The following is a 26431-nucleotide window of genomic DNA, read 5'->3' as shown; positions in this document are numbered from 1 at the left end:
AAACTGTGACAGTGTCTGTCTGTGATGGGATCCCTGAGGTGCAGCCTGGAACTGTGGGACTGCTGTGTCCCCCTGAACTCTCTCTAGCCCTGGCTGTCTTTCTCAATGCCTTGCAAGTGACCAGCAGCAAACCCCTCCAGGTGCTGCGATCACTCAGAACAAGAGCATGTGGAGCCCCACGCCCAGCTAAATTGCATGAATGCTCCCAGAGCCACTCCTGAATCACACAGAGAAATGCACCAGAGCCAAATCCCCCCAGCTCCCAGCACCGCATCTCAGGAATATACAGTCTTGCACTGCTCAAGATGGGCTGTGCAGATTTATTAATTGGTTCACCACTTCATCTATACACAGCCTTTGCAAAACCTGAGCAGATTTGCCCCATACTTCGTATAAACTCACTGGTAAAGATAAATAGTAAAACAAATTTATTGAGTACAAAAATAGATTTTAAATCATATTAAATGATTGGCAAAAAGTCAGAGTTGGTTACCAAAAGAAATAAAATCTAAGCACACGGTCTAAATGCTCAACTCGGTTAGACTGGGCAACAACTAGACTAAGCAGATTTTCTCACCCCACTGGATATTGCAGTCCTTAATATACAGATTTCACCCTTGAAATCTGGGTCAGTCCCCTCAGTTGGAGTCTTCAGAGTGTCCTTGTTCCTTGCAGCGTAGGTGGGTGAAGGAGAAAAGGCCACGCACATGGCCACTATGTATGTTTTATACCCTCCTCCCTGTGCTTGGAAAACACCAGTGCAGGCATGTCTGGGGGCATTGCTGAGTCTCCAGGCAAGGTTGAGCAATTCCCCTGGTAGGGCCTCATGCAGGCGAATCATTGCATCATAGCTCCCTTGCTGGAGAATGGTTGTTGATGGGTTGATTGATACCATGCTGGGTGTTGGCTACTTTCCTTGCTGTTGCCTCTGGGGAGCTAATATCTGGCTGATTCCCCAATTTACAGCATGTTTTAGTGATCACCATACAACACAATTCTCATAACATCATATGCATTAATGATACACGTATCTGGACAGAGAAATAACGTTCAGCAGATTGTAATCTTTCCCCTGAGACCTTACAAGGCCAGCTTTATATGTAAGATCACAATCATATAGAAACGAGGGGGCAGCAAAGTGGGCAATGGAGGGAAGGGGCCGATTTTGTCTTTGTGCTGCTCTCATGCAGTACGTGAGGTTGAAAATGGGCCCAGTTCCCAAGCTCTGAGATGGGTGAGGGGTGACCTTTACCATCCACACAAGAGCAGAGCAAAGAGCCATGCAGCAGCTTCCCGTGATGCAGGCCCAAAGGCTGGACTGGAGAAATCCAACAGGAGTTAGTCCAGGCTACATCCAGCTGCTATGAACCCACTCTTGTGGAGAGGTGGGATGGCTTCTGCAGGAGGGCAGGGCACAGACAATGGGCAAGAGCTATAGGTTTCTCCTCCAGAGACCAGTTCAAATCTGGGGTACATCACAAGGGACATGATGAATCTGGTGGTGACCATCTCAGTCGTGTAGCTGGTACGAGACTAGCACCATCTGACTGGCACATTCTGCTCAACGGAGCCCAAGAGCCAAATTCACAGCAGGTGGAAGTGAGAATCCTTGCATTGGCATCAGTGGCATTGAACCTCATGCTGGGGTACACTCAGCCACTGACTAGAGATGCATTGGTAGAGCTGTATGAGATGCTCTTGGACAGGACTGGGGTGTGTTAATAATGCTCTAAGGGGGTGCTACAGGAGCTGTGTATTGCCCCAGGGTTTGGTATAACCAGGGCACGGCAGATCAGACATTAGCATTGTGGACGTGGGGCTGGAGGGGGGAATAATGGGTGGAAAAGCCACTCTGCCCATTTCTGTGGAGTTACAGCAGGGGATACAGTGTATTTAGATTTTCAGAAAACCTTTGACAAGGTCCCTCGCCAAAGGCTCTTAAGCAGTCGTGGGATAAGAGGGAAGGTGCTCTCATGGATTGGTAACTGGGGTTAAAAGATAGGAAACAAGGGTAGGTATAAATGGTCAGTTTTCAGAATGGAGAGAGGTAAATAGTGGTGTCCCCCAGGGTTTGTTTGGGGACCAGTCCTATTCAACATAGTCATAAATCAGGGCACGCAGCTTACCCTGGCAGGCTGGGCCGGGCTGGTTTGTTTACCTGCTGCATCCACAGGTTGGGCAGATTGTGGCTCTCACTGGCCATGGTTCACCGCTCCTGACCAATGTGGGCCGTGGGAAGCTGCGCCCAGCACATCCCTCGGCCTGGGCCACTTCCCGCAGCCCCCATTAGCCAGGAGCGGCGAACCGCAGCCAGTGGGAGCCGCGATCAGCCAAACCTGCAGTGTTTCTTCACACAACGCACAGTTAACCTGTGGAACTCCTTGCCAGAGGATGTTGTGAAGGCCAAGACTATAACATGGTTTAAAAAAATAACTAGATCAGTTCATGGAGGATAGGTCCATCAATGGCTATTAGCTAGGATGAGCAGGGATGGCGTCCTTAGCTTCTGTTTGCCAGAAGCTGAGAATGGGCAATGGGGGATGGATCACTTGATGATTCCCTGTTCTGTTTACTCTCTCTGGGGCACCTAGCACTGGCCACTGTCGGAAGACAGGATACTGGGCTAGATGGATCTTTGGTCTGGTCCAGTAGGGCCATTCTTATGTTCTAATCCCTCTCCAGGAGAGCCCACGCTGGGCTGGGTAGTGCCATAACCTGTCACATTTCTGTCCTCCCTGGGAGCAGCTCAGTGCAACTTCTGCAAACCTGCAAGGAAGGAAGACAACGGGGTCCCAGCCTTACACCCAGTCCCCTAGAGAGACTTCCTCAAAGCCCACGGGAAAGTGCAGTGCAGCGAGTGCAGGCCGCTTGGCCAGGGCTTTTTACTTCCTAAAAGTTGGTAGAAGAAAGTTTTAAAATAGTTGAGATGCATTTGAGTAATTTCTTCTTCCTGCCTCACTGCCCCTGTCTGCAGCCAGGGAGCTGGCAGAGGGACTCGTGCTGTGAGACTGCAGAGGAAGGAGGAGGACAGGACTAGTGGCACACTGAGCAGCTTTCCACCCCCGGGCCACTGCACCAACCCACCCCCCTATTGTTTGGTGGCCTCTGTGGATTAGGGGTGGGGTAACTTGGGGGCAGGGGAAGAGTCTCTTCATTTTCCCTCCGGACAGTCAGTCACCCACACCCATGTCACAAACCACCAACTGACCATCTCAGCAGACAGGCCAGGGGCTGAAAGGGGCCTCCTGCAGGGGCTCCCTCCATTCAGAGGATGAGGCACACCGAGGGGAACATGCCCCGCCACTGCCCAAGTGACCCTGCCCCGTGAACTCAGGCCAGCCAGCTGCGGCGCTGCCCGCCAGCATCTCTCACAAGCACTAGCAAGGTCTGAGGAGGGGCCGGGAGGAGGGGAGTGGGCTAGGGTCTGAATCTGCAGTGGCAGCAGCAGGGTGTGCAGTGCTGGGCAAATGGGGCGTGGGCTGGATGTGCTGGGAGGCAGGAACCTCCTGCCTCTAGTTTCCTGACAACCCCTTGCTGGGACTAAGCACTAGTGGGTCTGTTAAAACGTACAGCAGGCAGGCGGGAGCTTCGCGGGATGGCTGGGTGTGTCACTCCGCCAGGAAGAGAGCACCCAGGAGCACATCTTGGGCAGGAGGGGGCTGCAGTGCGGACATTCAGGGAGGCAACAAGTGCACTCAGAGGTGGTGAGTGGAGCCGACCAGGCAGGAAGTATTGGGGCTCGGAAGACAGGGTCTATGAGGGAGTGCGCTGGCTTCGACTGTAGCAGGGTATCTGAGGATCTGCGTGTCTCTGCCCTCAGCTTCAGCTGGAAAACTCCCTCAGTGCTGGCCCCAGTGCAAGCGCCAGTGTAGGGGTGGCCTAGAAGCCTGGAGGGTAAGATGTGCGTGGTGAACGCGGACTAGGAGACATGCAGGGTGATGGCCTGGGGGAGAAGCTACCAAGGAACGAGACAAACCGCAGGGAGAGAGGAGAAGCGGGAGCTGAGCCCAGGGAGCTGGGTAGATGAGTGAAGGCGGAGATGAGGGGTGCTGGGAGGTGAGATACTGAAAAAGGACTTTGGCTCGTCTCTGAAGTGTGAAACTGAGCAGAAAAGGTGGGAAATTTCCCATCTCTGCCACTCCAGGGAAAAGCCAAACTCTCCTCTCAGAGACAGCGCAAGGAATAGCAAGAGCTGATCTGCAGCGTGTTTGACACGGAGGGAAGCATTTGCCCAGTAAAGCCGAGGGATTGTTTATTCGTCTGTAAACAATATTCAATAGTCCTGGCACCGCGCGGCTGGTATGTGGGGAATGGCAGGTTCATCAGCGTCAGGGGGGTGCATCGGGGCAGCTCAGCAGGCAGGATCTGCTCCCTATGGATCAGTGGGATTTGTTCGTTTGTGCTGCATGGGAACAATGAGCCAGAAACTGCAGCTGGTCTACAGAGGAGGAGAAAGGGAGTCATTGGCCAGATAAGCAGCCAACGCTTCCAAAACATGGAAACCTGCATGCACCCAAAATGCACATCATGCCCTCTGCTGACCTGTATTTACTCTGTCCCATTGTTTCATGGGGGGAGGGGTGTGTGTGTGTCTTCCTACTGTATTTTCCACTGCATGCATCCGATGAAGTGGGCTGTAGCCCACGAAAGCTTGTGCTCAAATAAATTTGTTAGTCTCTAAGGTGCCACAAGGATTCCTGTTCTGTCCCAACAGTTTATTCAGATGCCTCGAGATTAAAGGAGGGGGATCATTCAGTGAGAGTGATGTGTCTGAACCACTTTCTTGCCAAGAATTTCATTCCTGTTCAATTTCCTCACCTTCCTCTGCAATGCTCAGGGGCTCTGAAGTCCAGAGCTACAAGTCGGTCCCAGCTCCATTGTTCAGGCCTGCAGCTCTCACCTAGGCAACTGGGTATAGGAGGATCTTGTTACAGCTTTGCTGAGATCGGAACGATGATATGTGCATGTTTCTGGGCATTACTCATCATTGTTTCCACTTCTTCACGGTTAAATAATTCGTCCCTCCTGCTTATTGTGCTGTCTGGCTGCCCCCTTCAAGGGGTCTTTGAAGGAAGGCAACGTGCAGGCCAGGGAGCGGCATCATGTCATGTCTGCTCTGTGGGAGGTAGGCAGGCACAGCAAATCAAATTCTTCCTCGGGGCCACATCTGAAGGGCTACCGGGTAGCACCTCCAACAGTGCAACACAACCTAACCCTATACCCCGGTATTGTCAAGCACAGGGCACCAGGCCCAGCATTGGTGTGGGATGGACACTCAGGCCCTTTGGCAAAGAGGTGAGAGTGCTACCAGCCCAGACCGACCCAGCGCGAGCTCTACCCAGCAGAATAATGGTTAAGGCAACATATGAGTAACTGTGGCATTTGCTGCTGCCGGATATTATTGAAGCAAATACCTTCCCTGGGGTACACAAAACAGTCTGATAAATAACAGCAACTGCCGTTCCATGAGTTTGGGATTTCAATTTTCATCCTCTAGGTGATGAAAGGTGATCACTAAACGGGGTCAGGAAGAACGCTGCCTGCTGTTACAGTACTGCTGGAAAACACGCATTGTCTGAGCTCATGGTCCTGCCCACCTGTCAGCAGCTCACAGAGTTCTCGTACTTGGCTCCTTTACTTCATTGCCCTGGGCGGCAACTGCTGTGTGATGTGCTTAGTGCCTGTGGGGAGGGGTTGCCCTTTGGGCCTCTGCCTCGCCACAGACTGGTCCTCTGGCTGTGAACAGCTGCTGCTTCAGTTAGGAGCTGACAAGCTGGACAGTCCCAGGCCTGCCTGCCTTTTTGTGTCCTGGTCTTCATGGCCATGGCCATGGTGGGCTCCTGGGCTGGCTATTTTTACAGCGACCGTAAGCGATCCTGAGAAGAGGCTGCACGTTCCTCCGTCATGTATGGTTTCTGCAGGACCTGCCTGTAAGGCTAATATTTATGAAGGCTTCCCTCACGGAGTGCAGCCCGCCAGAACAGGCAGTGCTGCTCTCTGCTCTTAGGTGCGTGACTGCCCTGCCATCCAGGCACAGAACTTGCTGCTGGCCGGAAACCATTTGTCCAGAGTTATCTTCATGCTGGCTAGATGTGACACTGGAGCGCAGGGGGCGGTAGTGGTGCTGTCCCGTCGCATTCCTCCTAGTGTCTGTCGGTCTGGAGAGAGGAGGGCAGGAGAGCTCAGAGCATGCGTCTTCACTGCAATTCACTTGGGCAGTCGGCTGTGGGGTCTGAACATGGGTGTTAGTCTAGCGTGGGTGTGAACTGCGACACTGCAAAGTTCTCCCCGAGTTACTGCATCCTCACTGCTGCTGCCACACTCAGGTGTGTCACTAGGACTTGTGAGGGCATATCCCATGGTCCTTTGGGCTGCAGTGAGCTGAGCCACTCTCCATGGTCCTTTTCCAGGGAACCGGGGGAGAACCCATCGGTCCTGGGCACGTGCAGGGATTGAATCGTGGGAGGGTGTGGAAGTCGACCAGCACTTCAGTGGCTTAGCCTGCATCATCAGTGAAAAGTGGCTGGTTGTCAGCCCAAGTGGAAGCAGCGTGCAGGCTCCAACCCCCCAGCCAGGTCTGAAAGCACTAATAAACTTGAGTGAGATGCTTGTGTGTGTGGCGGGGAGGCGGCTGGGGCAACAGACAGCTGAGAATCTGCGGTACCTGCTGGGAAGACAGACCCTGAGAGAGCAGGGGGGAGCAATAAGAGTCGGGTCCAACACTCATTGAAGTCACTGGACAGAAAGCGATTGACTCCACTGATCTTCAGATCAGGCCCTGGGGGTGTCAGCTTTGTGCTGCGGGAGGGAGACAAGCCCCAGCTGTTCTGTGCTCTGGATCGGCGATTTGGGGATAATTCAGCCAGTCCTCAAGGAGACACATTTTGGGCTCTGCTCCTGCACCCATCCCCACAGGCCCTGCGGGCTGGCCTGTTCGGCTGGTGTTCAGCTGAGTGGCAAGCTGTCCTAGCGAGCGGCATGTGGGTATGTGGGTCCTGAGCCCATTCGCGCCAGCCAACACTCATCCCAGCAGGACCGTGGCTGGCCAGGTACTGACTGACACTCTGGCTCCTGAGCACTTGCAAAGCCTCCATGGCTCCTTTCTCTCCACTCTCAAGGATAGCTCAGTGGTTTGAGCATTGGCCTGCTAAACCCAGGGTTGTGAGTTCAATCCTTGAGGGGGCCACTTAGGGATCTGGGGCAAAAAGTCTGTCTGGGTATTGGTCCTGCTTTGAGCAGGAGGTTGGACCAGATGACCTCCTGAGGTCCCTTCTAACCCTGAGATTCTATGATACTCTCACTCCTGTCTTGCTGGAATGACAGTAAAGGGCTCAATCTCTGGCAACAGAAGGAGAAGAATCCCCCCTTCAGGGTCTTTCTGTCCTCACCAAATTTGGTGCTCAATGAAGTTTCTCTGGGACCATGCCAGTCCCTCACTGGAGTGTTGGCGGACATCATCACGCAGCTGGGGCAGGCTGGTTTCAGTTACTGCAGCACCTTACGTTCAAAGAGCCCTTTGGCTGAGCCACTGCCTGTTTCTGTTGTTTCTCTGTGAGTTCGGATGTCACACGCTGGTTCCCATTAATTCAAACCTTTCATCCTTATTTTTAAAAACATATAAATTGCAGCCTCAAGCCCCAAACCCGCCAAGTGTCCCTAGTTTCACAACATCGAAGAAACACAATACTCAACATCTGTCGAACAGTTGGGAGACCTGGAATCTCATTGAGTTTAGCAGCTATGAGACCAAAGGCTCTCTATGCACTGGAACGTGTGTACAACAAAAGGGCATTGCATCACACCAGCTGCCTTTAACATGCGTCCAAGGAAGTCCCTGAACCATGCTAATTATAACTATCTCCGGCTTGCGTCTCTATCTTCCATCAAAGCATTGTACAAACCAGGAATGTTCCACTGAGCAACCTCCGGGCCCTACATGCTGCGCTCCCTGACTCACTCTCATGTTGGGTTGGCCATGGCTTTCAGGGAGGATATTGTCCCCTGATGAAATTTTGAATGGTGACCACTGTGTGTCCACCCAGCTATCCTCTCACCGAAGAGCTGATGCAGCTCAGGAATGCAGTTTGGAAGAGGCCATCGCGGGGTGGAGAGGAGGAAGTTCTAAACACAGGCTTACAGACAGGGAATGACTTGGGGCGTAAGTGAGAGCATGACCCCAGTTATGGAGAATCTCAGGAATAGGACAGAGGCAGCAGCAACGGAATTCCTGCAACAGATCCTCTCTGCTTGCTGGAAACAGTCTGTATGCGTGAGACTCTCCCCCAACCTCCCCGTCCACTAGCATGCGCTGCTCTCTCTGCCTCCTCATGAATTCAGCCCATCTGTGAGAATTCCCAGCCCAGGCAACTCAACAAGCCACCCATGGACATAAGCCCAAGCCAGCACCTGGTACCATTCAGAGCATGCTGCAGAACCCACCTGTTTGACCTGGTTTGGAAGCCTGCTTGCATCAAAATCCCACAGCTACGCAGCTCACTGACGTGCTCTCCTTGCTGGCCGGCTGAATTGGGAGTGGCCCATGCCCAGACTCTGTTCTTGTGTAACTTCAAAGGACTCCAGATTTACACTCGAGAGCAGAATGAGAGCAGAACATGGCCTGAAATGCTTTACCCATCACATACTGGGTCAGACTTTGCAAAACAGTGAACTGTGCACTGAACCTGCCCCTGGCGAAGATGTGGGAAGTTTTCTCTCTGTATTCCTGTGCCCTTTGTGGCACTCATGAGCGAACAGGTTGTCGTTTCCCCAGACTCTTCTGTTCTCCTGGTTACTTGTGAAAGATGTTTCTTTTCCTTCAATGGCTGTTCTTCCAGGCAGACCTAGCGGCTCAGCAGGGGAGCTTCATTCCCAAGCTGGCTCTATGTTGCTGACAGAAATAGGTCGCTCCTGTCTGTGTGGTTTGGGGTTTTGTAAGTGCACTGACAGATACACTTCTAGAGTGCAAAAATACAGATCTAGGAGCATCCCAAAGGGTGTTGGAACAGACATAGACCTAAATCAGGTTTTCAGAAGTTGCCACATTGCAGACGAAGCAGCTCATGATCTGGCTGGGATTTATCCTATAGATTGGAATAAGACACCAAAGACACTGCTTCCTCTCCCAGTGCTTGTAGGAAGGTGTGACACCCACTCTTCCCAGTCCCACTCTTACCTGGTCCTGGTCACATGACCTGGGTCAGGGTTACAAAGGTTATACCACAGCCACATGGCAAGAGTCATCGAATCATAGAACCATAGGGCTGGAAGGGAGCTTGGGAAATCATCAAGTGCAGCCCCCTGCACTGACGCAAGACCAAGGAACCCCAGATCCTCCTTAACAGGTTTGTCCAACCTGTTCTTCGAAACCTCCAGTGATGTGGATTCCTCAACCTCCCCTGGAAGCTTGGGCCAGAGCTTAACTAGCCTTAGAGTTAGCAAGTTTTTCCTAATATTGAACCTAAACTGCCATTGCTGCAGATTAAGCCCATTACTTTTTGTCCTACCTTCAGTGGACGTGGAGAACAATTGATCACAACACTAACAGCTCTTAACATATTTAAAGACTTATCAGGTCCCCCTCACCCCAGTCTTCTTTGCTCAAGACTAAACATGTCCAGTTTTTCAGCCTCCCCCCACAGGGCAGGTTTTCTTAACCTTTTATAATTTTTGTTGCTCTCTAAACTCTCTCCTATTTGGCCACATCTTTCCTAAAATGTGGCACCCAGAATTGGACACAGTGCTCCAGCTGAGCCCTCACCAGTGCTGAGTAGAGCAGGACAGTTACCTCCCAAGTCTTACATACATTTTTCTTAATACACCCCAGAATATTAGCTATTTTTCAATGGCATCACATCGTTGACTCATATTCAGTTTGGGATCCGCTCTAACTCCCAGATCCTTCTCATCAGTACTGCCGCCTAGCCAGTTATTCCCCATCTTGCCATCATGCCCTGGATTTTTCCTTCCTATATGAAGTACTTAGCATTTATCTTTACTGTCACAGTATCTCCAGCCCCTGAGGTTCAAAAATCACAAGACAGCCCCTCCCCCCCCAAATCATATACTGGCTTAAAACTTCCAAGATTTTTTAAATTATTCTTTTATTTACCTTTTGTCGGTTTTGAGCCTTGCAGGCAGGGCAGGGAGGGGTGTCACTTTTTCAAGATTTTCTCCACAACCATCAGGGCTAGAAACTTTGCATTTTTGTAAATGGAAGCGGAGATTCTCTCATAGTCACAAGACTCCAAGAGCTGGGTTTTTATTTGTTTGTTTGTTTGTTTTTTTAGTAAAACACAAAACACTGCAAGAGTTGGCAACATTGGCATCAGGATCCACTGACAGCAGTGGGTACCGTTCAACCGCCAACATTTGTGCAGTTTGCCTTTCCGTAATTCCAGGCAGCTGGGAGCCAGTAAAGACAAAATGGATGAAAGCTAGAGCTGGAAAAAGATCATCGGGCAGCAAGGGATGGAAATTATGTGTGTCTATAGATGGAATATGAAGCATAGTGTCTAATGCTCAGCATGAGGACTCAGGATGCGGGCTCGGCTCTGAGCTCTGTCCCTATGTGACTGTGCACAAGTCACTGCACCTTCCTGTGCCAATCTCCCCATATACAAACGTGAGTAATGCCCCGACACTGGGACATCATGAGGACTAAGCAGCATTTGTTGACGGCTTTGAGAGCCTTGGACAAGTGTCATGATAGACGGCAACGGACCATCATTGTCCTACAGGAGAACGGAATGTCACAGGCTGTTCGTTCATCTTGTGCCAGGGGATGAGCGTAGCAGACCATTTTCCAGGGGGAGAGCTCAGCTTGCCTGTACTCGTCTTCCTCCTGACATGCCTGGTGAATGGATCGTGGTGAACAATCTGTCAGAGCCCTTTGAGTTTGCCTTGCGGATCGTTGACACGTCCCCACGGCTGATTTCAGAGACCACAGGCTCTCTGGCCCCAGCTCTCAGTTCCGGACCTGTGTTCTTGGAGCAGCCAGGGATTGGGTGGGAAAGTCCTGCCTCAGGCCTGCTCCAAGTGACACTTGAACTGCCTGTGGCTCTGCACCAGAACCAAAGGAGACGTGTGGAAAAGCATGGTGCTTTAGCTACTCCCTCTTCCTCTGTCCCCATCCCAGACCCGTCTCCTACGCCAGGGCTGGGAGTGGAGTGGGTACAGAGCTGTCCCAGCAGCTCTCTGCTGGCCAGGAACCTGCTGAAAGGGCAGGTATTCACCAGGGGCTGTTGCCACACAGTTTAAAGCTTCCTTATGGGACTGAAGCAGCAGAAAGGGGCCTCAGAGCAAACGTGAATCAGGCCCTCTTTGTCTGTAGTAATTTGACCCAGTCACATGTCGCTGGTGCTGGCTAAACTAATTTTCATAGAGAAACAGATGGTGAACATCACAAAAAGGTGACTGGCTTACAGCATGTCTATATTTCCCAATACTAGGATGCCTCACGGGCCCTCCAGTCCAATTGTACGATCACACAGCTTTATGACGTGTTTAAGCTGCGAAAACAGACAACATAAAACCAGCTGCTACTGCACAGACATAACATGTTAGGCTGGGTGGAACAGCAATAAAACAGGAAAAGACAGATGAACAGGGAAAGAGGATTGGAGGAGAAAGAAAAAGAGGAGTGTTGGGTGGAACGGAGATCTGGCATTCTTTGAACCAACTCAACATTTTTGATCCAAACGTGTCTAGAAACAGGGTCCAAATTTCTTCAGATATTGTTCTCCATGGCCACAATAAGTTATTCTTTCTTTGGCTGCCAACTCCGACAGGTCTGAAGCCGAGGTGACTCAGTGAACGAGACACTGCTGTGATCATGCCGGGTGGAAAGGGGAGATTTGGCAAACCCCAGTGGCTAAGGACAGTGCCATCCTGGGTTTTTTCGCTGCTCTGCCTTAGGACGTGCTCTCTACACAAGCTGCTGCAGGACTGTGCAAAGGCCCCTCAGTGACATCACTGTTTGGTTGCGGGGTTAGTGTTTAAACAGGGGTCACATTTGTTTCCAGTTCATTGTCTACCACCAGATGTGGAGTAATCCGGAGCAATCCAAAGAGTAGCAGAAATATTCAGCCTTTGCCTTGGAGAGCCCCTTTAAGACGTCCACTGTTTATGAACAAAGACTGTTTACATAGGCTTGGAGTCACTCCACCATGCCTGCAGTTAAAACATCCTCCCAGACATGGGAAAGTTGGAACAGCTCTTCTTTCTGGCTGTTTTTATTCTGATCCAACCACTACACTTCCTGGCCCTTGGGAGTTTACTATACCCCAACTTTATCGCTTCTCAGGAACTTTGCTTGGGATGAGGTAGAAGCCCAGGATAAAGGTGACCGTTCTGGGCTTGGGGGTGCTCAGTCAGAGGGGAGAACTATAGTGCAGTGTGATAACCGCTGTTCACAGGAAACATGTGATGAACCACTGTCATCCAGGTGGCAGCTGCCAGGCTTCAGGGGTCATTTCCAAGGAGGGTTGGGCTCCCAGCTCCCATTGACTTTCAGTAGGGGACAGGCGCCTACCTGCCCCCTGCACCTTTGGAGATCTCGCTCTCGGCAAGAGGGATGGAAGGAGAAGCAGATGCTTTTGTTGTGGACATTCACAGCCCTGATCTTTCCAGGCCAGTTGCTCAGTGGGTACAGACTGGCAGAATTCTGTTAGCTTCAGTGGACCCCCAGGGAGGTACAGCAGCTGAGAGACAATGATCCCTAACAAGCACTCCAGGGGCTGAGGGTCTCACATCTCTGTTCCCCAAATGGGTTTCTCATTGAATCTGACAATCAAGAACTGTCGCGTTACCACTGAGTGCGGGAATGAGATGAACTTCTGCTAAGGGACAGCTGAGATTTGGATTGGTTTCTCTTTGGGGCTTCAGATAATTCTAACACTTGACCCAGTGTTACTGGGGAAAGGGAAAAACGGATCTGTGCTTGCAACCAAGGAGAGACCTAGCAATTGTTAACACAGCACCCTTCACCAGTATCACCCCAATCATGGCCTGTCCTTGAGGAAAGGGATGATCACAAGAGGTCTGTGATTCCAAAGGCTGTTTGTATCATGTCTCAACTGTCTGTCTGGAGATCTTAACTGAAGCAGGTTTGTCTAGAGCTGAACTACTCAAAAAAAGGGAAACCTTCCAGTAACACCCATTGTTCCATGTTCTCTGTGTATATATTGTGACAGACCCAAACCAGTGGGGTACAGGAGTCTGGTAGAGGACAAATATACTGGTCACTGGCTGAGTAGTTTTCTGTTCCCTGAGTGACCAGAGCAGGGGCTGCACTGAAGTAATCAAGAACCTGCTAGAACCAATTAAGGCAAACAGGCTGATTAGAACACCTGCAGCCAATCAAGGCAGGCTAATCAGGGCACCTGGGTTTAAAAAGGAGCTCACTCCAGTCAGGCAAGGGGGAGCCAGTGGAGAGGAAGTGCGTGTGAGGAGCTGGGAGCAAGAGGTGCAAGGCACTGAGAGGGAGAGGCTGTGCTGCTGGAGGACTAAGGAGTACAAGCGTTATCAGACACCAGGAGGAAGGTCCTGTGGTGAGGATAAAAGGTGTTTGGAGGAGGCCATGGGGAAGTAGCCCAGGGAGGTGTAGCTGTCATGCAGCTGTTACAGGAGGCACTATAGACAGCTGCAATCCACAGGGTCCTGGTCTGGAACCTGGAGCAGAGGGTGGGCCCGGGTTCCCCCCAAACCTCCCAACTCCTGATCAGACACAGAAGTTGACCCAGACTGTGGGGAAGATCACTGAGGTGAGCAAATCTGCTGATAAGCGCAGGACCCACCAAGGTAGAGTAGGAACTTTGTCACAATATATATCTTCCTATTGTATTTTCCACTGCATGCATCCGATGAAGTGGGCTGTAGCCCATGAAAGCTTATGCTCAAATAAATTTGTTAGTCTCTAAGGTACCACAAGAACTCCTGTTTTCTTCCAGAAATTGCTTCCTCTCCAGTCTCCACTACTGTCTCCTGGAAAAAAAAAAAAATCAGCATTTAACCTTTCCTCACTGGGACAAGGAGCTCACAGAGCTAATTTGCATTGAAAATCCTTAACCAAATTTCCATGTGCTGTTCTCACCTCTCTCCATTATTATTGTCTAAGCAACCGCCACCTACCAAAGTGTCTCCAGGAAACAGACAACTGATATAGCCTCTCAAACGCCCCTTTGACAACAGTACCCCTGTTCTTCAAGTCATTCTGATTTGTTTAAGGTCTCCAGTGGCTCAGGACTCGTTAGTAATTCCACCCACGCATTGACACATTCAGGAGGAGGCTGTGGTGGAGCACACTTGCACGCAACAGAGCTGACTGGATTGAGCAATTAACCCTTCCAACTCCCCTCTTCCCTCCCCCCATCACCCATCCACACTCTGGCTACTTCCTCTCAAATCTTTATCCTTTGCTGTGTCCTTGTTTGTCTAGTGTAGATTGCAGAGAATGTGGCCTGTCTATGTTTGCAAATTTATGGCGCTATAAAAGCAATTGATCAAGAAGCTTGCAGCTGTCTTTGTCCTGCATGGGCAGATGAACAGGGATTTACCAACTTCTTCCACCGAGGTCCCCCAACAGACATCAGACAGGCTGGCTTCACACCTAGGACGCGAGGTGCCCTAGCAGCGTAAGGGTACTGCCCCCACAGCCAGGCAGCCCCCTGCCCGGTTTATGCTGCTGAAGACAAGGCTGTGCAAAGCAGGGTCCTGTGGTTGCAAAACGTGGCGCATTGTCTTAAAGAGGGTTTCTGCCTCCAGGGAGGAAGCTTTTCATTTATGCAACAATTCTATCCCTAGGGGAGTCTCTCTCTAGCTGGAACCAGCTCCTGCTTGTAGCTTCCCAGGCACCTTTGCACCCATCCCAGCTCAGAAGCTGGCCACGCCACTGGCTGAGGGTGACAAGCAGGCTGGCTCCAGGCACCAGCTAAAGAAGCAGGTGATTGGGGTGGCCAATACCAAGGGGCGGCCCTCTGGCTGCTACTGAGGCGGCACGTCAGCGGCAGGTCCCTCGGTCCCTCTCAGAGCGAAGGACCTGCTGCCGAATTGCCGCCGAAGAGTGTAGCGGTGCAATCATGGCTTTTTTCTTTTTGGCCGCTTGAGATGGCAGAAAACCTGGAGCCAGCCCTGGACACAAGGAGGATGGACTGCTGCACCCTTGGGCAGAGTGCAGCTTTGACATGACGATCCTGAGACATGCTGAGCAAGTCCAGATCTTCCTGGCACTAATCCCAGTTCAGGCCCCGACTCCCTGTGCAGCCCTAGACAAGTCACCTCCCAGCTCTTTGCCTCAGTTTCTCCCATGAAGTGAGATAATGCCAGAAGGATCCATTAGTCAAAATGGGAGGACGCCAATCACTACTACGGGTTTAATAGCCCCTGAGGAAGTGCACTAGCCCCTTAATAGCCTCCAGCGCTGGGCATGTGCTCAGTATCAATGTCAGAATTGATACAAAACCTCCCCAGGGAAGCAATGAGTGGGGGGATGCAAGATGCCTTGAAAGCAAAGCCCCTTGAAGTCCTTGGGTGTGTCTGGCCCCACAGGGGGATGGTGACAGTGTCCGCAGTTCAGCAGGTCTCAGACTGCATTTCACATTCTTTTCCAGTGCTTTGATTTTACAGGGCAGTGAGGATATTACTTCAGCCCAGGGCAGATTTGGTTAATAACCCAGAGCTCCAAGTCCTGACCGTGCCCGAGTCTGTGCACGCACAGCAAACCCCATTGCAGTTCCTGTGGCCCAGTCCCTGCTTCTCTGCCACTCGCCAGCTTTACACAGAGGATACTGCAGTGCCCAAAAAGCCTCCTATGCACCAGCTGGGAGCTGCAGAAGTTCTTATGATTGGGAGCAGAGCATAAGCCCTGTATTGTGTGTCTCATTCCCTTTAGCCTGGTTTCCTGGGAGCTCATTAGCACATGGGCAGATTAAGTCAAAACTCTTTGCATAGAGCATTCATGTGGGGAGGGATAACTCTGCGGTTTGAGCATTGGCCTGCTAAACTCAGGGTTGTGAGTTCAATCCTTGAGGGGGCCATTTAGAGAACTGGGGTAAAAAATCTGTCTGGGGATTGGCCATGCTGTGAGCAGGGGGTTGGATTAGATGACCTCCTGAGGTCCCTTCCAACTCAGAGATTCTATGAAGACACAGGAAACTATCATGCCTTCTTCCCAGCTCTGAGCTATGCTCTCAGGCAGAAACCTGAGAGTCCATTGATGCACAACATTGGCTCTAGCCATGATGCAGAATGTTGGTTCTAGCCATTGATCTTCCCCTCACAACGCTGCAGCATCCTGCTGCCTACTTGGGGCAGGACAAATTTCTGTGAAGAATGAAAAAGAAAATGTAAAAATGGCCCCTGGGCTGACATGAGGCCATCTGCCAGACCACAGGAGGTTGCAGCAGGGTATGGGTCTCCTCTGACCTCATTCCCTGCTGTCACATCACCCCTGGAGTGACTTGCTGTGGGTAAATTTTCAATGAACATCCTTTAGCCGTTGTGATTCTGTGTGGGATGCAGGATATTCTGGGGAGTGCTGGCTCACTTATCTCCAGCCTCCAGACATCATAGCATGTGACTAAGCCTCCTGTTTCAAAGGAAATTACCCTGCCCAGGGGATGGAGATTGGAGAAACAACCCAACAAGTAGCCACTTCCATCCATTCATAATAAGGAAGGGGTGCTGGAGAGCTGCAGCTTCTGGTGTTTCTGCTAACAAGATATTTTAGGCTAATTAATTCCCTTGGCATGATAACCTAGAGGGCTGGCCTGATCACACAGCGGACCAGACACTGGGAGCATAATATGTGACCTTACAGTTAGATCACTCAACCACTAGAGATCACGGTGTGCTAGATAGAGCTTTAGACAGGGTGTGGCCGCTGGTAAACAAAGGGGGCCAGGCTGGACTCAAGCTGTGTGGAAGCTTGTTTGTAGCTGTAACCATTTCCTTTAATAAATGCCTCCTATTTTAACTGGACAGTGATTCCACATAGCATGGCAAACAGCAAAGGAGAGGTGGAACCATTGCACCCAGACTGCCCCTTTCAGGCAGGCGGAAGGAATCTGGGCACACATACTTAGCATGCCTCTGTAAGGACGTGGTGCTGATATCAGCTAGTTCAGGACTTTGCTCCTCCCTGTACATATTTCTGCCACGCCAGTACAGTGAATCATATAAAATCTGCTTTACAGGCACAAAACCTGAAAACCTCCAGGGGGCTTAAGAGAAACAGCTGAAAGCAAAGTACTGGGCATTGCCTTGCTTGACCCATCAAGTAACTCTCCAACTCCAGCCAACGTACATTTCTCTTCCTCCGCCCAGGAATGCATGATCATGCACTGACTATTGTAGGGCAAATGCTGCTTACCTCACTCTGCAGCCTGGTGGCCTTTAATTGGATTCCTCACGCCACCTGTGCTTTCCAGGAATGTCCTGGTTGGGATCTCTGCAGTGAATGATATTCGCAGCTAAGCACCTGGGTCAAGGTGCCACTGGACTGAAGCGGGACTTCAGTGGTACCTCAAGCTGGTTCTCTGCTCGCGGGCAAATGTCACTCCATGGTGACCGAGGAGCTGACAAATCAAGTGATGTCCATGGGTTAACAATGAAACTCTCTCTCTTCCCCTAGTGAATCCATGCTGCTATTACCCATGTCAGAACAAAGGGGTGTGCATGAGGGTCGGCAGGGAAAGCTACAAATGCGACTGCACCCGGACCGGTTACTTTGGCATTAACTGCACTTTGCGTAAGTTCACCCTCCCTCTCTGCCTTTAGGGTGAAAGTCTGGGGGCAAGCTAGAAAAACAACAGGCTTCTGCAAGAGGCTTAATTCAACTACACACTGTCATGGTACAAACCCCCACTCTGAACCTTAGCGTCCAAAAGATGGGGTACCAGCATGAATTCCTCTAAGCTCAATTACCAGCTTAGTACTTGTAGCGCTGCCACCAACCAGGAATTCCAGTGCCTGGTACACTCTGGTCCCCCCAAGACCTTGCCCGGGGACCCCCAAGACCCAGACCCTCTGGATCTTAACACAAGGGAAGTAAACCCTTTCCCTCACTGTTGCCTTTCCCAGGCTTCCCCTCCCTGGGTTACCCTGGTAGATCACTGTGATTCAAACTCCTTGAATCTTAAAACAGAGAGGAAAATTCACCTTCCCCCCTCCTTCTCTCTCCCCCTCCCAGACTCTCCCTGAGAGAGAAAGTAATCCTAACACAGAGAGAAAATAACCTCTCTCTCTCCCTTCCCTCCTTTCTCCCCACCAATTCCCTGGTGGATCCAGACCCAGTCCCCTGGGGTCTCACCAGAATAAAAAAAACAAACAAACAATCAGGTTCTTAAACAAGAAAAGCTTTTAATTAAAGAAAGGAAAAAACAGTAAAAATTATCTTTGTAAATTTAAGATGGAATATGTTACAGAGTCTTTCAGCTATACACACTGGGAATACCCTCCCAACCTAAGTACACAAGTACAAATTAAAATCCTTCCAGCCAAATACACATTTGAACTCCTCCCAGCCAAATACACATTTGCAAATAAAGAAAACAAACATAAGCCTAACTCGCTTTATCTACCTAGTACTCACTATTCTGGACATATAAAGAGACTGTATCACAGAGATTGGAGAGAAACCTAGTTGCACGTCTGGTCACTCTCAGAACCCAGAGAGAACAATAACCAAAAACTAACAGCACACACAAAGCCTTCCCTCCCTCAAGATTTGAAAGTATCCTGTCCCCTGATTGGTCCTCTGCTCAGGTGACAGCCAGGCTCACTGATCTTGTTAACCCTTTACAGTCAAAAGAGACATGAAGTACTTCTGTTCTATTAACTCTTACTTATCTGTTTATGACACACACATAGGGGGCTGGAGCTAATCTCAGCTCAAAACGCTGCCCATAGGGCTCTTCCAGAGCCACACTGAGTGGCAAGGCACTCAGACACTGGAACACAAGTTCAGAGCATTGTTCCATAAGCATATGCTCTTACTGGCTGACCGCGTGCTGGTGCCAGCAGGACTTGGTTATCCAACAGCAACTGAGAGCTGATTGGCCATTTAGCAGCTGTCACTAGAAAGGAAAGTGTTAATGTAAAGCAATTTGCTGTTTCCTCCCAGCTGAGTTTTGGACACGACTCCACGTTATGATAAAGCCAAGCCCGGCCTTCTATCACTTCATCCTGACTCACTTCAAGTGGCTTTGGAACATCATCAATAACACCTTCGTTAGGGACACGCTGATGAGACTGGTGCTAACAGGTAAGGCTAGGCTCTTTGGTGGGAATGTTTAATTTAAAGTCCACCCTTGGCTTTGGCCACTGGGGTTCAAAGTGTGTCTTCACTCTCAGGGCACTGCTGAGATCTCTGTGCACCTGCTGCTCCAGTCAGGCTATTTTTCTTGTTCTCGTGTTTTCGTAAAGCAGACATAATCCATTTGCCCTTGCAGAATGAGGCAGTGTGTCCAGTGGGTGGAGTAGCAGAAACTGAGGTAGAACTCCCGAGGGAGGAGGAGTGAGGTCTAGGGGCTGGAGAGGGGACTGGGACTCAGGACTCGTCGATTCTGTTCCCTGGTCTGCCAGTGACTCGCTGTGACATCAGCAGAGCCGTGTGGGGAGAACCCAAGCCTGGCTTAACAGGGGGGCCAGGTTTGAGCTTCACAATCAAATTAATTGTCAGACGAATATCGGCACTGTGATTCAGCGGGTGCTGATTTACCCCATATGCTCTGAAAAGGCCCCTACTGACATGTTTTGGTCAGAATTGAATTGTAGAGTGAATTTTTTTCCTATCAAATGAAATTGTGTTACAAGCTAAACATGTTATTTTAAACCTAACTGATATTAATTGGAAGCTGAATAAATCTGAAAAAGTTGGTTCAGCAGAGCACAAATAATTGCCATTTTTGCAGTACTAGTCTTTTAATAATCTAAAAATCGACCAGCAATTGACTGCAGCATGGACACTGTCTGCTTGGCCAGCATGGAAAGCCTTATATAACACAACAGAAAGACCCCAGGAAACTTCTCAGTGCTATGGGATGCTTTCTTGAAAGTATGTGAATAATTCTATTAAATCCATGGCCCTTTCTCTCTTCTCATTTCCCCATCCCCCCCATTTCTATCCCCCCTCCTCTGAACCTGGTTTCTGCTCTTTATCTTAGTAATTTTACTTTAGTTGGATTTTTATAAACAAGTTTATAAAAAAGTGTGGTAATCTACATAATACAAATAATTTATTTAAATTTTAAGTTCTGATAGAAGTTTCGTATAGTATGTTTGTTGTTTCTGTAAATGCACTTTAAAAAGTTAATAGAAAAAAACCCAACAACATTAAAAGGTTTACAATGTGCAGCTCTCCCTGTTCAGAAAGGCACGTAATCAGCATGGCCAACTGCCTGTGGTGTTCTGGCAGCAGGGACAGCTAGCACCAGGAGAATTGTCCCAGCCAACCATAAACCCTCTACTCGCTCATGCCGCAAAGTTTATCATCTTGCATAAATATTTGGGTTCAGCTCCTTGGAGCTATGCAGCAGGACAGGTCTCTGGCTCTGTTGCCATCTCTAATGGGATATTTTTCTCAAACGCAGTGTGATTCATCAAGGAATCCACTTAGAACAAGAAGCAGAGAGAATAATATAACTTCTCACTTTGCATCCCTGAGGGGGAATCAAGGCATTTTAAACGCTAAGTGTAAAAGATCAGGGAAGAGAGACAAACTCCCAATAGCAGAACACAACCCACCCAAAGCAGAGCAAGGCTCAGCACAGAACCTTTTTCTTTTCTTCCTTTTGTTAATGATTCAGTTGAGGGTCCCTGAGAAGGAAGTGAGAGTACTGACTTGAGACAGGTGTAGCACAAACAGGTGCTGTGCCTCATCCCGTACACAGAGCTCTGCTGATACCCCTTGATCCCAACCCACCACCTCCCTGCTATCCTAGCCCTGGGCTCCCCACACACAGGCTGCTCTGCTGATGCACGTCACCAGCAGTAAATATTAAATCAATGGTTCACTAGCCACAATGAACCTCTGCAATTGTGTGTTCATTTGAAACAAATAGTTGAGTTGCTAGTTGAAGGAGAACAGCAAAACTTTTGTGAAGGTTGCTCGACTCCAGATCAGGGACAGAAACGATATTTACATTTTCAAAGGAAGATGCTCACAGATCAGTTCCTCTTTTACCTACCTGCTTGTATCCGAGTTCAGGAACCTGCATTCCCTCTGCAAAGGCTTCACAAGAAAACAAACCCATGCATATCCTTGCAGTGTCTCCCCCTCCTGCCTGTGTCCCACTATTTCCCACCGCTCCACCCTGTTCTGTGTGTATGGAGTGCCACCGCTAGCCAGGCCCTGTCGTCCTGGTGCTGCTCCAGGGACAGGTACACATGGGAACCGCCCAGAGCAGAATGAACACATCTGTGTTAGGATTGCCCGGCTGCAGGTGACTTTCTTCCCTCTCCTTTCAGTCCGGGCCAATCTGATCCCAAGCCCCCCCACGTATAACTCAGCATATGGCTATATCAGCTGGGAAGCCTATTCCAACGTAAGCTATTTCACCCGGATCCTTCCGCCTGTACCTGATGACTGTCCGACTCCTATGGGAACCAGCGGTAAGTGCCTGTCTCAGCAAAGACCATGCTCAGGATGTCTGCAAACCTGGGTGCTGGAGTCTCCTTGCACTTTGTTTTGCGGTGATGCCCGTGTGATGCCTTCTCAATCCCAGTCCCGTCACCCCTGCCAGCTGCTCTGGCTGTTCCTATTGCTCAGGCTGCTGGCCCTTGAGGGACCCTTAGCTCCCTCTCCTTCCTGGAGTTTCACTGTAATGGAAGAACAGCTACTAAAAATCACAGCCAGTCCTGGGACCCATCTGAGGGAAGTGCTGTCCCCACAAGCCAGTCCAGCACACCAAGCATCCCTGCCCCCTGCAGCCCCTTGGAGCGTAGGCTCACACTGCACGCCCAGGGGAGTTAACTAGTGTGACTCCTGCAGTCTGGAGCCTGGCACCGAACCCCTACTCCCAGCCCCAGAGGGCAAGAGGGGCCGAGGGTCAATGATCCCCTAATGACGAGGAGAGTGACTGGAATTCCGCCCCCTCCCCCAAGGGCCTGAGAGCGCCCACCCTAGGAAGGGGGCTGCAGAGTCCTTCAACCCTGGTTCAAATCCAGGCAGTCTGATACTCACTAAAACAGACTCCTCTCAGGGAGAGGTTCTGAGGCAATGAGCGCGAAGGCTCCATTCCCATCAGCCATTACCGAGGGTGCGGATGACCCATCCTCTGAGAGTTCAGCAACAGGCTCTGGGGGACGAACACCCTCCTCAAACGGCACCAGGCTGAGGTACTGTGGGGTCCGCCCTGTCTTGTCACTGCTTGTGCTGTGCCTGCGCTGTGGATTCCCAGCGGCCCTCAAGTCTCCAGCACTGTCGGTGGGCATCTTTAGGAGAGCAGAGCCTGGGAGATTGTCCTCTGTGTGGGACCCATGGCAGGAGCGCTAGGTAACACCAGCCACTCTGGGGGTTTAAACTGGCGCCTGCCACGTCTGGAATGCAGCCCCTTAGGGTAGAGCAGTCCTTATTCATGGTCAGCTAACTTGGCAGCAAGCTGCTAATAGCCGCATTCCTCCCTCCCCTGTTAACCTCATCCTCTCCAAGGACCCCAGACAGGGTTGAAACCCTCAGAGGAAAGCAAAGGCCCTACTCCAGCCTTTGAAACACCTGGAGCTCAATCAGAGCGTTTACTTTGCTAATGGACTAGCAGGCCCAGCGAGTTCCGCACAGCCAGCGGGATGAGCGAACATGCCAGGCTGCGGTCAGAGTGAACGCCTGGGTAGGTTACGTCTTTGGGTCTCCACTGGGAGCGGGCTGCTTGCTGCTGATAATTCCTGTCCAGATATCCAAGGGACACGTGAAAACCTCTGAGCTGAATAACCCCTGTGCAGAGAACTAGTGCTTTGACAATTGTGCTCTGGAGATGCTGAGATAGATCATTATTTAGACAAGTGTCTCCCACTGACTTTAATGGGTGACAGTTGAAGCAATCCCCATCTGACACCCTGATAGTTGCTCCTGACAGGCACTGACTTCTGCAAATAAGTGACGGGATGGCAGAGCTGCTGTGGCTTCCTGGCCCTCTGAGCCAAGGGCAGAGACACCCCTCTTCTCCCTGAGACTCCTCCCCAGCGCCAGGGGTTACAGCTGAGTTGCTCTGAGTTGTAAGGCATCTGGAGACCCCACTGGCTGGACACACTGACAGCTCCCAACTTGGGTTTGTTTCCTTCCTTTGCAGGGAAAAAGCAGCTCCCTGACCCTCAGCTCTTTGCAGAGAGGTTTCTGCGCCGGCAGCAGTTCCTAGGGGACCCCCGTGGGACCAACCTGATGTTTGCCTTCTTCGCACAGCACTTCACTCACCAGTTCTTCAAGACATCCGGGAAGATGGGGCATGGCTTCACCAAGGCCCTGGGCCATGGGGTAAGGAGAAGAGCCTCCCATGGAGCTGGCCCATGCCTCACCGGGGGCTCACCGTGGAGCTGGCTGCTCCAGCAGCCTGAACAGAAGAGACACTTGCAGCTGTGTGATGTCACCGCCAGTGCTACCCACAATCCAGCTCCTGCATCTGAGGCTCAGAGCAGCTGGGGTTCATGTCCTGGGAAGGGGGGAGTGCAGGAGCACATTCAGACAGAGAGGGGGAAGAGCGGGAGAGGGGACTGGAGGCAGAGGTGCCTTCCAGGACAGAGCCATGTAGGGAAGCCCGTCCTGGAAGAAGCAGAGACCTCCAGGATGCAGGGCTCTCACCCTCCCCAACCCATCCAATAGCCCCCAGCCCCTAAGGCTGCTTGGAATATCGGACTGCCGTGGGCAGGGATTGCTGGTGCTTGTGGCATGGCTGTACCACAGATACAGAGTGAATCGCTTGCCCTCTCAGCCAGGCCTCCCAGCTGCCTGGATCCCTGCCAAAGGCTGGGGCCTGCTCTCTAGCCCTGCTGTTGGGGGGGGCACAGGGTCAGCTGACTGGCCAGCTTGTCTGCACAAGCTGTGTGCACAGCAGGTAATGCTGGCCTCTCTCTGCAGGTGGATCTCGGGCACCTGTATGGGGACAATCTGGAACGTCAGCACCAGCTGCGGAACTTCACAGACGGGAAGCTCAAATACCAGGTATTGTAGCTCTCAGCCCAGGGCCCCCCAACCACCCATGTTGTGTTCTCAGTCAGCACCTCTCTCCACACCTGACCATGTCACTGCCCACATCTGGCTCCCTCCCAAGGCCATTGCAGGGGAAATCTGCTACCACGTTTGAGTGACTGAGGAGCCTCGGTCCCTTCCTCAATAGGAATGCAGGCACATCAAGACCACGGCTCATTAGAAACCAAAGAGTTGAAGGCTCCTCAGTCACACAGGAGCTTTTGGAAACATTCCCCATCCACAGTCACTTGCAGAGCAATGTCTGAGAAGCCCTATCAGCCTGATACAGCAGTGTGCCCTGCAGAGCCCTCCGCGGCAAGGTCAATGGGAGACACTCTCCTAGCAGCATTCACTGAGCTGTAGGCTGCCTGCGCCTTCTCTGAGCCAGCAGGGACAGCACATCTGGGAGCTTCCTCCTGCTCATCTCCAAAGCACAGCTAAGCCTTAGACACCACCTTCAGCCCCTTTTCAGCTCTGAACAGGGAAGAAAGACTCCAGGGTTTTGGCAGCGGCTGCCCCTGCTGCAAAGCGAGTCTCTTTTAGACCAGAGCCCAGGCCCAGGCGCCCACATAAGGAGGTGGCGTTAACACTGATCAGAAACCAGCTGAGGCTGGCAGTGCTGGAGCACGGGGATCTACTGGCTACCCAGTGGCTGGCCAGGGCAATTGTCTCCATTCCTTTTCTTGATGCCAGCCTGCTCTTGTCTCCCCAAGGTAGTGGATGGAGAGGTGTATCCACCCACGGTCCTCGATGCTCCCATTCACATGATCTACCCTCCCGGCACCCCCAAGGAGAAGCAGCTGGCTGTGGGCCAGGAGATGTTTGGCCTGCTGCCGGGGCTCATGATGTATGCGACTATCTGGCTTCGCGAGCACAACCGAGTCTGCGACGTGCTGAAGCAGGACCATCCAACGTGGAGTGATGAGCAGCTCTTCCAGACAGCCCGCCTCATCCTCATCGGTGAGAGCAGGGGGAAGATGTGGGCCCTGGAGAGAGCAGGGCATTGGGGGGCTGGGGGATGTCACTGGGTATGATTTAACACAACATGTATTCAGTGCCATCCAGTCCTTTCTCCAATGCAGGATAATTCCCTGTGCCCCAGTGTGATGAACTGGGAATGTTCTTAATGTTTTCTCTGAATACTGTGTTGGTGCCTCAGTGTCCCTTATGCAGTTCTTAATATCTAGGTGGTGGAATAAGAGTGTGTGATTGCTGCAGAGGAAGGGGCCAGTGCACCTAAATGCCTGGCACTCTGTCTCCTAGCAACTGATGGCCTGGGCCCCTCCTCTGCAAAGGTGCCAGCTGAAGGTGTTGGAGACAAACAGGTCAGGTGACCTCCTGGCCCAGGAAAGGAACTGAGCAGAGAGGACGGGCTGGGAGGGGTTGAGAGTCAGGAGCTGGCTGGGGACGAGGAGTGAAGTGCAGATGTGAGGGGTCTGGCTCACTGCCCCCCAGAATGGACCCGGCCAAGGGGTCCGGTTCGCTGTATCTACAAGCTTTGTTTTAGACCCTGTTCCTGTCATCGAATAAACCTCTGTTTTACTGGCTGGCTGAGAGTCACGTCTGACTGCAAAGTGGGGGTGCAGGACCCGGTGGCTTCCCCAGGACCCCGCTGGGGCGGGCTCGCTGTGGGAAGTGCACAGAGGGGCAGAGGATGCTGAATGCTCCAAGGAGAGACCCAGGAGGTGAAGACGTGTGAGCTTCTTGCCCTGAACAAGTCTGCTCCAAGGGAGAGGAGGCTCCCCAAAGTCCTGACTGGCTTGGTGGGGAGCAGTTCCAGAGCATCGCCCAGGGACTCTGTGACACCCAGGGCTTTGTCCTGTCCAATTTTAACTGCCCTATGAGTTTCTCTGACCCCCGAGACCATTCCACATCCCCATAGATCTCACTATTGGGGCACTGCCTTGTTTTTCAGCCTATGTTTTCCTTTAGTTAACTTCTACTCATTATCCAGATTATACCCCTGCGGCACCTTAACCAGCACCCTTTGGCTATCTTCCTGTCCCACTCACCTTGGTGATCATTCACCCCAGCTGTTCAGCATGAGGCTAATTACTGGGCCTCATAACACAGCAGCAGTGTTGGGCAGAGGCTGGCCTGGTAGACGAATTGATCTAAAGGGGGAGCACTTGGCGTGTGAGCACCAAGACACCATCCTAGGTCCATAGTTACCCACAGAAAGGCTCATGTATTCCAGGTGTACACCGCTGCCCCTCGACTGCAGTGACACTCCTGGCTTATACCTGCCTTCCTAGGAGG

General features: G+C 51.3%; 1 protein-coding gene across 2 annotated transcripts in view; it reads left to right on the top strand.

Annotated features, from left to right (window-relative positions):
* PTGS1 (prostaglandin-endoperoxide synthase 1) overlaps positions 1–26431 on the top strand; it is a 37219-nt gene that overhangs the window by 5341 nt on the left and 5447 nt on the right. Inside the window, exons 3-8 of one of the 2 annotated variants that reach the window (XM_050926835.1) lie at positions 17627–17743; positions 19118–19258; positions 21463–21606; positions 23280–23461; positions 24062–24145; positions 24886–25132. In XM_050926835.1, coding sequence (XP_050782792.1) covers positions 17627–17743; positions 19118–19258; positions 21463–21606; positions 23280–23461; positions 24062–24145; positions 24886–25132 — 915 coding nt within the window. The remainder of the gene's footprint in view (positions 1–17626; positions 17744–19117; positions 19259–21462; positions 21607–23279; positions 23462–24061; positions 24146–24885; positions 25133–26431) is intronic. The other variant, XM_050926837.1, reaches the window with a different exon arrangement.

This window comes from Gopherus flavomarginatus, chromosome 17, assembly GCF_025201925.1.
Source record: "Gopherus flavomarginatus isolate rGopFla2 chromosome 17, rGopFla2.mat.asm, whole genome shotgun sequence".
NCBI lineage: Eukaryota > Metazoa > Chordata > Testudines > Testudinidae > Gopherus > Gopherus flavomarginatus.
This window is presented reverse-complemented; position numbering and strand designations above follow the sequence as displayed.